The sequence below is a fragment of the Idiotropiscis lumnitzeri genome, chromosome 7, assembly GCF_059441095.1.
Source record: "Idiotropiscis lumnitzeri isolate Australia: NSW breed Sydney's pygmy pipehorse chromosome 7, RoL_Ilum_1.0, whole genome shotgun sequence".
Classification (NCBI taxonomy): Eukaryota; Metazoa; Chordata; class Actinopteri; order Syngnathiformes; family Syngnathidae; genus Idiotropiscis; species Idiotropiscis lumnitzeri.
The window spans coordinates 12,689,458-12,702,778 of NC_142397.1; the positions used below are offsets into that span (position 1 = coordinate 12,689,458).

Genomic DNA, 13,321 nt, shown 5'->3' on the forward strand with positions numbered 1-13,321 from the left:
CAACGTGGCTGTCTTCCAAAATATTGTTTAAGTGTTAATTTTTGTTCAAAATTTTGGAGGCAATTTGTTATATTTTTTTGTTCAATACAAAATGGAACGTTGCCACTCTACAAGGCAAATATGGACAGCTAACCTTGATTGGTTTGTGTTTTCTCTTCCGACACAAAGTACACCAGATCATACAATTCAAAATTCTCTAGTGGGAAAACATGCTCGTACTTGTTCAACAGTTATAACTGGCATAACAGCTTGTGTATTTTCACTGGTAAATGCCATCTTGGTTGACAGTTGAACAGCTTTAAACAAGTCAATACACTCAGCAGTTATGCCAACATCCTCGCTCCCAGTTCTCCAAGCCTGCTCCTTTTCGGCTCGATTCTGGCCATGATTGGTAGCTAGCTGTGTTGTATACCTCTAAGTCCCACAGTCTTCAATGATATTTTCCCACATTGTTGTTATTTCATCGTGTCGTGCATGTCTGGTGTCTGTTGTGTGTGACACGATAAGTACGTTTTTGTCACCGATTGTCGGTGACGCGACGCCACGAGAAGCTTACATTGGCAAACCCTGGAGAAAAGGGAAAAAAAAAAGCAAAAGTTTCAATTTTCTAAAAACTTCATTAGCACCGCCCGGCACACGTTCAAGCCTGATCGTGCGGACTGCATTGACTACGTATGGAAAGACACTGGCTTATTTGCTCTGCTCATTTACAGTGTGACCGCAGCACAAGTGGTACAATCCAAAGGGCACAAATTCATCTCAAGAAAGACTTTGTACCAAAGCCAGAGCTCATAAAAGTCATAACTATTCCTAATCACAACTTGATACTTATTTGAATAGTCGGCCTAGTTCCCAGTCTGAGTTACCTAGATTTTTCCCCAACCCAAAGGCCACGAAAAATTAAGATACTTTTGAATATTTGCATACAATTACAAATATACTTGAACATTGTTACAATAAATCCACCTAGGATGATGTCACAGTCTGTCAGTCCCCAAGCAAGTCTCAACGAGTTCAACATCAGAACTACAACAGATCAGGGAGAGGGGGTTTAACCAAGAAGCAATTTAAAATGCATGAGCTGACAAAAGTCGCGTTGGTCTCTGATGTCGCGAGATGACAATATTGGAGTCACTTTCAAAAGGCTACACTGGTTGACATTACCAGACAGCTCACATCTCATTAAAGATAAAGACCAAGTTATAAAGTTTAAACATCCATCGTTACCGGTCAAGTTATCAAGCAGCACAAAAAGGATTGCTCTGTTCCATTTACTGTTTTTTTAGGATTATTTCATTTTAGTGTTTTTCTGACAAATATTTACTGTAGTTATGACTTCCCTACTGCGTTAGCACAGTGTGGTGATGGACTATTTCTAATGTAGACATTCAGTCAGGGTGCCACCCTAATTTAAGGACACCTGGACACGTTCTGCTTCTTTAATTCTCTCCATTATAATCTTGCTTACAAGATGTTTATGTCTTAGCAATCACAGCCAGAGGATGATGCACACTAGGGATGGCCAAACCCAAGGTACACATCTGAAACAGGCAGGACAGTGGTCATCGAGGACCGGAGCTGGACATGCACACAAAGCACCTTATAATCAGAGTCTGGGAAAGGGCCTTGGGCATTTTTGGCGTTCAGTGTAGAGAAAGTTAAAAAAAATAAGGCAGCCCATCAGCACACTGGTGCCCGCCAGGTCTTGGGGGAGGGAAGTAACATGTTTGTGTTCTTCAGCTATTTTTACAACACGCTTTGGGCAGTGAGTCCCCTGACCCTGTAAAGACATACAAATGTGCTTTTCATTGGTTATGCATTCCAAAAAAAAATTTCTAAAGGTGTTGTCAAGAGGTTACAGAGTCAAAAAGCTGACATGTGGCAAAAATAAGCTTTTTATCCTTAGAATACTATTTAAAATTTTAATCAAGCTATTTGAAAAAAAAAAACAAAAAAACAAGAAAATAATTTTAAGCATACAGGGAGGGCTCTGTTCACGACTGAGCTCACTTCCTATGGAGGCGAAGAAACCCGAATCTGTACACAAGTGGTAATGTGCTGAAGTCTATCACTGAGGTAGTAAAGAAAAAACAATTACAGTAAATATCTGAAAGAAAAACTGTGCCAATATATCAAATAATTAAATGGAAAAACACTAAAGTTGGTGTTTTTGTAGTCTCACAATTTTCATAACCGTTTGTCAGCAGTAATGAACAGAGGGCCCATTGTACTTACAATAAACATGGGTTTTCTGAATTACAATTTCTTGCCACTGAATTGTTCCTGTACTGATTTTAGCTGTAACATCCTCAATGCAGGCTGATATTAAAAAGAAAAGCGGATGGTTCATCTGTAACTGGAAAAACAAACTTGTCCAAAGGAGGTAGAATTCATGCATTATTTGAATTATCAATAGAATTATTGAGAGGATGATCACTTCTAAAAAGTTTTGTATGCGGCAGCCCTACACCAGATGCTTGAAGACACAGAGAGGGGTCTTGGAAGCTTCTGAATAGTACAGAGATAATGAAAGCTGAGCATTCCAGAAAAGCTCCCCATACCAACAGGCCCCACCCACAGCACTAATCTAAAAACATAGAAACATTGTTGAGAATGTTAGGCGCCTTGTTATGTATTGCACAAGTCAGGTGGCCGCATTCCACAATGACATTGGAAAACACATACCCAAATCAATGCTTTCAATACATCTCAACCAGCAATGAAAAGTATGAATGCTTAGGTTGCCGTGAGGACATGATCTGAAATCAGGGCCAATCACATAATTTGCATCGGATCGGAATCGTATGGAAAGGACAGATTTAGATTTAGATAGGTCACAAAGTGCGGTGTGATGCAACAATATATTGCAATGTGACTTCAAATTGTCTACTGTATAATCAGTCATCAATATTATTATTAATAATTATTGTTTTAATTAATCAATAATATTTTAATTGCAAAACTAATTTATACTGACATGAACTGTATTGTATCGTTGATGGTGTCAGACTGAATAATTTAGATATCATTGAACCTCTATATACTACCCAGCCCAGGAACCAACCATGCACGAAACTGTGCCGCTTAAACCAAGAACAAGTGTGACTACTACACGGAGGCACCAGAAACACTGAGGGATTTAAGCACCATACCAGCGTAAAAAATGAAATGTGAGTAGGTTAAAAAAAAAAAAAAAGAGAGAGAGACTAAGACTAAACTAGGAAGAATAGCAACAGTGTGACTTCCATATTTACTGTGCTTTTGTAGTAGTACCCTTTGGTCAATTTTAAAGAAATTCATGTTTGTTTTACCCAGTTGTGTGGTTTGACAGTAACTGAACTCTGGTGCAAACCAAAACAAATCAAAACGTTTGCAGTAGTACAGTTCAGTTTGTTATTTGTGCGTGCAATTACAATTTTCATTTTCCATTGAAATGTAACCCAAAATATCTGACCTGAAAAATTATTTTCAATATACTTTGGTATGCTTATTTGGGACGTAACGCTTCACTCAAGCTCCGATTCAATTTTCAGATCTCGATTAGATTATTATTATTATTCTTTTTTAAAATTGCTGCCATGCTTGGCGCTGAGCGCTCGTCTAGTGCTGCAGCCATCCACAAATGTAATAGACATTGTTTTTTGGCGCAAGCGTGTACATTTTTAGTGCATTTTAAACGGAACCAAAATCTAACCACTGTGCTGAATTGCAATACTACTTGCTACTTAACATTTCACTTTAGTTAGGCACCAATCAATTTTTTAATGTAGATAGGACTGAAATCATATGAATAAAATTAAGGAAGGTACTGTGCTAAAGAAAACTCTAATAAACTCTTGAAATGAATTTTAATTTTGTTTTTATTTATCCTTTGAACATTTAGTTTACTTCTACTTCTCTTTACATTTACTTCTTGAGTATGCATAATATATTCTACAGATTCAAAATGCGGAATTTACCTGAGTTCATAAACACAGTGACATAACATAAAATAAACAGAACATCGCTTTTGGCGCGACTTCAGATGCACACGGTAGCATTTGTGTGCTACCTACAGCTAGCTTCCAGACACGACTGTTCCTATGTCAGAAATTAAGTTTAAGGTTTACATTACAGTATTAACCCATTTTGTGAAATGCGCCCCTTTTTCGGACTGGTGCGAAGTCTAACAAGGTTGATCCATCAAACTCCATTACCCACAATGCTTCTGTTTTACATCACAGATGACCCACATTACCACTAATATGTATGTGTGTTGCAGACAGGGCATTGAGTGTATGCAGTTTGTTTACAGCAGAGACATAAGAAACATGAGGGCTATGGTTAACATGGAGCAGGCATTTTGGCTGTCCAGTTCGACTCTGTTACAACACACTTGAAGCTGTTGTTGTCTCTGCGCGTATTTTCACTTAAAAGCACCACTCCATGTTGGGCAAAACCTACACTCACTGTCAATTCTAGCACTTGAAATGGATATCTGTTGTCGGTCGCCATCGTTTTAGGTTCCTGATAGGCGTAGCAAATGTTAGCAGAGCCCATAGCAATGAATTTGTGCAAAGAGAGCACTACATGGCTACTATTAGCGCGACTATACGTTACTGCAGTTCATTAATAAACGAGAAAAGGAATTGCGTGTGCCTATGATGAAACAATGGGACAATTGCCAACCAAACTGTTCTAACGCGTTTCAAAAGCCAATACCACCTGTTTGTGTGTGCATGTGATTGAGTGTCACCTAAGCTAGCACTACTAACCATAGGAGCAACGAAAGAGCGCGAGTGCACGATGACGTATATAATTTTTTTTTTAAAAAACACGAATATAAATGACGACTTATTGAGTCAGTAAAAACTATGTGCATTTTTTTCCCCTCATTGGGCGTTAAGTTTAAGTACTTATCATGACAGGCCTATATGGAACACTACACAATATCAGGGTCTCACTTCACTTGATACAGGCTGGGGGGCCTAAATCCACAGGTATGTTATTCAAATAATTTCGAAAGGGTTTCCATAAAAGTACTTGTGTATAATTTTAAGTGTTGCATTTTTTAAAGCAATTAAACTGACTAAAATCAAGTTATTCTTGTTTAATAGTTACCCCATTTTGTGATTTTTTTTTTTTTTAACTCACCGACTCCAAGATCCTGATTTTGTAAATATAAACAAAACCTTAACCAAGGTTTACACATCCAAATAACATCAAACTTCATTATGTGGAAATGTGACTGAAACATTAAGACTCAGCACTATTTATGTAGTGAAACAAAGGCGTATTGGCCACTTACAATTCATCTCGTTGCCGCTGTGAAAGCACCATGGTGACAGGACGGTGTGGGCGGGGCAAGGAGAGACCAGTTGGTAGTAGATGGTGCAGCTGCCGCGCTCTCCTCAGACAGGAGATGAGCTATGCGGATCCGAGCAACGCGATTGAGGGTGAGCCGTGTACTCCTATAGCATCAGTTAGTGTAGTCCCGACACAGCCTCGGATAGAGTGGGGACCACAGGAATCGGGCCCCCTGGGGACGAGAGAAGTGGAGAGCCTGCAGACCAGTCAACAGCCGAGTCTACACTGCATCTGAGAGGGAGAAATGGAGGTTTGCATTAGGTATGCATGGCAGATAACATGGAGAGAGGGTGGAGCTGGAAATATTTATAGGTCAAAGAGTGCTGCATCAATGCCCGCAACAGTTTAAATGCAGATAAAATGTATGGTAACTGCTTATTCAACCAGAATGCAATCCGGCACTCAGCAAATATTAGTCAAAACCATTCATTTGAAAAATGGATTAACGCCATCCACTTGACGAAGTGAACTCAATCATTGATTCCATTGATTTTTAGATACTCTCAAAACAAGCCATTTCAATACATTCTAGGTTTCTCCTGCTGCAAATTCCTGTGCATACATGCAAGAGTTGACCCAGATTGGTCGAGTAATAAATTTCCCATCGCAGGCTGCCGACAAAAGAGGAAAAAATAAAAGTCATGACTGAGGAGGCCCGAATAACGGCTGTGCCCTTGTCAAATTCCCAAACGCAATCGTGTCATTATCACACCACCTCAAGAACTGTCTAGCGGAGTGATGAATGGGGAAATCACAATGAGCTGACAGCACAGCTTTTACTGGTGAGACGGTAAATATATTGTCAGTTGAGTTATATTTTTGTGAGGTACATTAAATACAGCAGGGTTGAAAAAAATTGAATATTTACAAACTCCCTTGTAAATTAATAAAAAAATACCATACTACACAGCCAACTGCAGGAAAACGAGCCACACTAAGCCTCTTAGTCTACTGGGACCACGATGAAATCTAAATCTCCAACTAACCAGTAAACAAGAGTGTAAACTGTGCTAATTTATTTCATTTTCATACAATCATTCGCTCTGTCATTTACATACACTTGGATGTTTTCAAGAATGAGGCGTCCATTGTTGCATTACATCCAGTAGAAACCCTTTTAGACATGACGTTAAATATATTGATTGATTATTTTAAAGTTGTGACGTTAACTATGGGATCGATATAAAGGAGCAGTGAAAAAGGAGGACTGTTTTTCTAAAAAGTAGCAGTCTCCATGTACCTGAGACTAGATTTTCTTTCGAGGCAGCAGACATAATTTCTCTGTTTGGCAGCCGGCACTATTGAACTGATAAAGCTACAAATATAGAAAGTGTTTGCCTACCTACGTGCATAACTGACACTTGAACACTGCAAGGTTTCTGTTCACAGAGAGCAACTGACCTAGCTGACAGTGTACTATTGAGGTGTGATGTCAGCATCTGACACGTGTCCAAATGAGAGCTTACGTCTTTCACAGCGTTGATTACAGAATGCTCGGGGTTTCTGGATGTTTCCCAACAAATCCGCTGTGGTTCACAGCCACAAAAATACCACAACACTAGGTCTGAAAGATTTTAGGAATTGAGAGAATTGCGATTTTCTGACATAGAGGTTTTGATTCAATGTATGATTTTATTCAAATCAAATGTCAGTGCAATATTCCCTTTGTACTGCACAGTAATATTTACAAATAAGACATAAAGTTACATGAAACCATAAAATATTAAAAAAATATTACTCTAATTATGCACAAACACTAAAGAGGCTGTGTGAGGGAGGCAATCCCTTTTCAAAGCATGATGTCATAAATTTATAAATATGCAATTAAGTGTAATAGCTTATGTATAAAGTAACTATATATATACATATTTTAAACATTGTCCTCATATATATTTTTAAAAAAACTTTACTGTACAAATCCTACAAATATACGTACATCGTTCTTACATTTGCTTCCCCCATATTTTTATTTTAGAGACTTCAATAACTGCTTCAAATGGAGACTAAGGGCTTAGTGACTTGAAATGCATATCATTGCATAAATGTGATTCATTCACAGTATTGCTGGGTGTAAAAATGTTAAAATCATAATGGAACTACTTCTGAATTGGTTATGTATATATGAAAGGTACATATTTCCCGTTGAAAGGGTCAGAAACATCTACTCTTCTACTTTACATACAAATTTTGAATTTTCATGGAATTACGTAAATCAATTGAAATAAAAAAACAGTGCCTTAGCAAAGCTAAACTGATTGAACAAAAAAGAGGAGGAATTTTGATACATATTGTGTAGACCACAAAATGCTGTTCTTTTTTTAAGCAAATGACATTGTAGACGTTTTATTAAATATACGTTAGACTTTATAAGCTACTAAACATAGCTGACATCAGCCGTAACCAAAAACATAATTTTCAGTTTTTTGAGCGGGCGCTAACTATGTAGCTGTTGTCTAGATACGGGGGACCAGTATTAGCTTCTCCATTTCCTCATGGTCTCTCTTTTTCCTCATGTTGAATGCTAAGCGACTTCTTCACCTTTAGTGACAGCACTACTTGCTAGAAGTGCAGCATACTTCGCTGTCACAAAGGTGTCTAGCGTTCGCGAGCAGCCATTTAAGCAAGGACTCATGTAGGATGGGTGACTGTGAGACAAGAACGCAACGCTTTTATTTTTAACCAGGTCAGAGCTGATTGGTTAGCATGTCCTGACCATGAATAACATGCCACTTCTGACTGGTGATTTTGGTGAAAAAAAAAAGGGTCATGAAATCAGATTGTCAGAGATAAAGATTCTGATCACAACAACATAGCAAAGAGCGTGCTGTGCAAAAATACCTGCAATATGACTGAGAAATAACCTCCTAAACTACAATGAACCCTAAAATAAGAATAAAATAGTTTAGCAATTAACATGGCTTCTCCGTCCTTCCCTCTGTTAATTATTCCTTAGTAATCCCTGAGAGAGAACGATACATGTAAGAAGTTTTGTTTATTCGCTGCCATGGAAATGAGTTGATGGAGGTTGCAATTCCTGAGTTACAAGTGAACATGCAACATGTTTAGTCGGCAGCACTTAAGACTCGATACCAAACGTGTTATCGCAAACTATCTGTTGCGGGAACGCACTTCGAGCTGCCGAGTCTGACTACAGGTGACATCAGCCCAGCAAAGCCTTTTGGGACACACTCATTTCTATTTGCAGTATTGAAAGCAATAGTGTATAGTCATAAATCAGGTTAACTCTCCAATCTTAAAAAGGAGGGAATGGAGTGGTGGTCGAGGGGGAATAATCTGCAGTCAAAGTGCATCTATAAATCGGCTTGTTCTTCCTATTGATTCTGTTGTCTGTGTAGCTGCCGGAGCCGTATGAAATGGTGGAGATTGACTTGGGGATGTCATTTAATTTCCTTATTAATCCCAAGAGGCCAGTGTTGCTTTCAGAAGCTTTTTAGATGAACAACAGAAAACATCCTGTGACTTTAAGAAGAAGCAGGAACAGAAGCAACCACCATGTCACAACTGAACTGAGCCACACCCGATCCATGACTGACCACATATTTTTTGCCTTACATCAGTGGTCCCCAACGGCAGGGCTGCGAACCAGTACCGGTCCATAGACAGACAGACAGACAGACATATTGTCAATAAATGCATAAATTAAAAATAAATGAAAATGCAACCCCTCCCCCTTTTTTTCCCCCCATCAGGCATTCTACTCCACCCCGCCGAATACCTTCCAAAGGGCAATATAAGGCGGGCTGGCCTGGGTGATTATATGATCGAGAATCGTGATGCGAACTGTGAGCATTTTTACTCCATCAGACGCGGCGGAAATGTGCTCGACTGCAGCTAATCAGAGTCAAGCTTTTCCATTTAACTTTGGTTTGCATGTTGACAGAAACAGAATCTGCCAATAAATGAAATAAGAAGCAGGAAACAGTACGCAACAATGATCGAACATGCAGGTTAACACGCAGTCGATGGGCAGCCATTAGTTGACGTCATCTTCCAAAGATGAAGCTATATTGACAAGAGAAATACCATCCCATCACTTATGTGGCGGTATCTCCAGAGGAGTAAACCGTTGTGCGAAGTATGTCGTTGAAAACAAGGTAGTAAAACAAACCTGTTGAATCATTTGAACAAGTAGAACATACTTAACACAAATTGACATGTTACTACAAAACGTAAAAAACACCAAAGCAGTTTAATATAAAATAGAACAGCTAAGCTGCGATTGCAATATATCTTACAAATTCGTGACATGGATAGCTGTCTTAACGCTATAGAAACAAAACACAATGAATAATTAGATGCAAACAGCAGAGGCACAGTTGATTCGACTACAGTGGTACCTTAATTGATGAGTGTTCCAACTATGACATTTTCGAGTAACAAACCATTGCTTGTTCAAGTTTTTACTGTGTGTGTTACAAGGTAGAATTTTAATTACAAAGGAGCGTCAGACATATTACGGCTCAATTCGTGACAAAATAAAGCAGAGCCGCAGTTGGCGATGCAATTTTAGCTTTATTGATGTCACTCAAGCTCACAAATATAAAATGAAACACTCGTTAGGAGCTTGGCGCAGAATCTGACACTGAACTCCCCATGGTAAACGCCAACCTTGGACCTCACCGTATTGTATTATTGGGCGCAGGCATGGTAAAACACACGGTAGCATCCATGCTGAAACATATGCAAGTATTTGACACGCCAGGTACCCTCTCGTCTTTGTCAGAGGCAGTCTTGTTGCCATGTGGCTCCTCTGAATGATGATGGCGGCTTTTGCAAAATCTCGAACCGTTAAAGCAGATACATTAACCCAAGCATCCACAATCCATTCACAAATTGTGGCCTAACTCGCCAGACGCTGCCTATCATTCTTAGTAAAGCTATATTCACCTCCTGGAATCCATTGCTCCCACGACCACGTCGCTCGCAACTTCACGTTGAACGCCTTGTTTACACCGATGTCCAACGGTTGACGTTCCTTCATCAAGCCTCCAAGAATGAATGCAAGCCCTGAGTTCAATTGATGCACTATACTATATACCGGTACCAACTGGGGGTGTGCCTTTCACGTGCACCCTTCCCCCTTTAACGTCCGCCTTTCCATTCTATAAGCAGCGTGTCAGCAGGAAATGCTCCCAGTCAGTCAAATGGAGCACTCATCAAAGTCACACAACAACATTTCCAGATTTATGAGACACACCACATAAGACGCCTGTTCCATTTAGAAGGTCATGAAAATACGGTATGTGTAAATTGCATTACAATCTAGTCTTATAAGTCAGGATACCACATTTCAAAGAAAAACAATAACATCATCTTTCTTGAGATATATTAATGGAATCTCCTCCGTTGCAACGTTTTCAATTTGATTTTGCATTACTTTGATGTTACCGCAAGCAGGGCCAGATAACTAATTTTTGAACGCTCAAAAAGTGTTGAAAGCCTGCTGGCATATTCATGCCAACCTATCACAAATAATTTTGAGGCTTTTAGGGAACACGCAGACCAAGTTGCACCCAATATATACATTGCCGAAGAATACGTTTCCAACATTTGTGTCACCTAATCTTGAATGGGTGAAGACACAGGAGAGACATCCACCAGGAAAAGCCAGCCGCCCGTTGCCACCGATGGGTGTCTGTCAAATTAATTGCGTCTAATGAAAAAAATAATTCATTGTCAATTAATCAACTATAAATATCATTACTCAGCTTGTGTAATCAAACACTTTCTTGTTGTGTGTCATCTTCATAATTGCGCTACACAAATAAAGTATTGTATTATTATTTGGTCCACATTTAAGAGTACAGTTTGTAAAATGCACTTCCCATTTAGTGGTGAACAAATAAAATGCAACGACCTAAGTTCAAAATGATGCATTTTAAGCACGCCCACTACAGTGCCTCAGAGAGACCACACTTAGCAAGCCAACCACCTATTTCTTCAGCAGCGGTGCAAGCTAAATGTCATCACAAACGACTTCTAGTATTCTCTCAAGTGACAAAGTAAGTGAATTGCATTTGTTATACATGCTGTAGTCATCGATCCATCAAATTTGGGATAAGGTGATTTGTCTCCATAGCAGAAACATGATGGTGAAACATGACGGCCTCCTCTAAGGTGAGGCATGACCCATTTAATCATTAGCAATCACTCGACCTGCGATTATATGCAAAATGTAAATTAATTTTTAATGTTGAAATTAGTAGTGGATTTTTTTTTTTTTTACACACTGTCCCTTTAAGAGAACTGTGAGGCCTCCAGTCTTTTTCTTAAAAAACTGATCGCAGGCCATGCCATTGTTTTGAATCAAGACATATTTGCCTGCTTTTTGTAGCCTTTAAATTACCATAACGTCCTTAATTCTTAATATATTGACAAAATGCAAACACCGTGTTCTTCCTTTTGCGCTTTCCGATTGATATTGCCGGGGGAAAATCTATTTTGTTGTCACGTACCCACTGTGTTGAATAGAAATCACACGGATGATCAAAAAGTATTCTATCTTTTTGGTTTTCAATCTTGGAATCAAGAGTAGACGAACACGAGTTGGGTAAAGAGAAAATGCAATTCCAAGAAGACCATCATCGACTTGTTTGCGCTCCACCCTGATTTCTTCCCACACATGACGAGGGAACTCCAGCTGAGCCCGACGCCCACCGGTGAGACAGCTAACAACCCTGTCGTAAATGAACACCCAAACACTAATTGTAAACAAACTGTATTTAAAAAAAATGCATCACTGTAGATGTTATTTACACAACCAGAATCAACCTCCAGGGCGAGCATTACGGGACGCCCTTCCCTAATGCTAACATCCGACTTAGCAGAGAAGCTAATCATCAGGGTGAAGACTCACTCATTCGAATAACGTCCAATGGTGGCCACTGTGTCAAATTTATATTTAGCGGCAATGACGTGGGTATGAAACGGTACCGAATGGGCTTCAAACCATCTCGTAATGACAACGTCAAATGCAACCGTAACCTTCCAGCCCAACCCAGTGACATGTTGTCATGTCGTTAGCACACACGGCGTTTATTAAATCACACATGACAAGGGAATAACCTAAATTTGAACTATGCCATCTACTTAGGTTATGAACCTTACCCTCATTAGCTTACCGATGATGCATTCGGAAAGTTAGCTACAATCTTAGCTCGTTATATGAGCGCAGACGGGAGTGCCGTTGTGCACTCGAGTTCAATTAGCTAAATTTAACTTCGTCACTGAGGCCAGATTCTTCAATAAAGCCAATGTTGCATGTGTATACACGGGAATAAAGTGCGGTGCTGACATGCTACCTGCTGCTTCAGACCAAGCGGCCTAGCCGCCATTTTGAGGCATAAAAGGAGGTGCAAAAATTACAGCCACATCGTCATTTTCCCCACCTAACGCCAGATTCCTTCTACCATCGGCCGACTTCAGAAACTAGCACAACTTACCCTATTGTCTCTGTCCGCGAATATCCACAGCACTCTCCGGTGGCAACCCAACCCAGCAGGGCGTGAAATGTGCGCTCCAAATTGAGATCTTGTTAGCTGGAGGTAAACTGCGCCCCTCTCGTGTCTCCTATGCCGCTCGCTTGTTTTTTCGAAGGCTACCGCATTCGCCTTGTCTCGGGGGCGCGCACGGAGCTCGCGTTCACAGTGAGGCGGGAGCGCGCACGTCCTTGACAGGGGGAAAAAAAACCTTTACTGTTTGATACGTTTATTTGAAATATTGACTTAACATCTATTCCCACGCATTATGAATGTAAATGCAAATGTTATTGGTTTTAATTGTTTTATTTTAACTACGATTCACGACTCCAACCTTCGTTCGTCGTGTTTTTCTGTTTGCAGTTGGCAGTCATATTTCTGCAATTTTTTTAAAGATTTAAAAAACCTCCCATTTCACGGAAATATTAATCTGATATCACTTGACTCAACGAGGTGACACTGCTCAATCACACTAC

The 13,321-nt window shown here is 39.7% G+C and overlaps 1 protein-coding gene across 1 annotated transcript in view; it reads right to left on the minus strand.

Moving 5' to 3' along the window:
- pafah1b1a (platelet-activating factor acetylhydrolase 1b, regulatory subunit 1a) overlaps positions 1-13,023 on the minus strand; it is a 29,416-nt gene extending 16,393 nt beyond the window's left edge. Inside the window, exons 1-2 of the mRNA XM_088300046.1 lie at positions 12,810-13,023; positions 5,288-5,577 (exon numbers count right to left, since the gene is read on the minus strand). Coding sequence (XP_088156172.1) covers positions 5,288-5,319 — 32 coding nt within the window. The 5' untranslated portion in view covers positions 5,320-5,577; positions 12,810-13,023. The remainder of the gene's footprint in view (positions 1-5,287; positions 5,578-12,809) is intronic.
- Between the last annotated feature and the right edge of the window lie 298 nt (positions 13,024-13,321).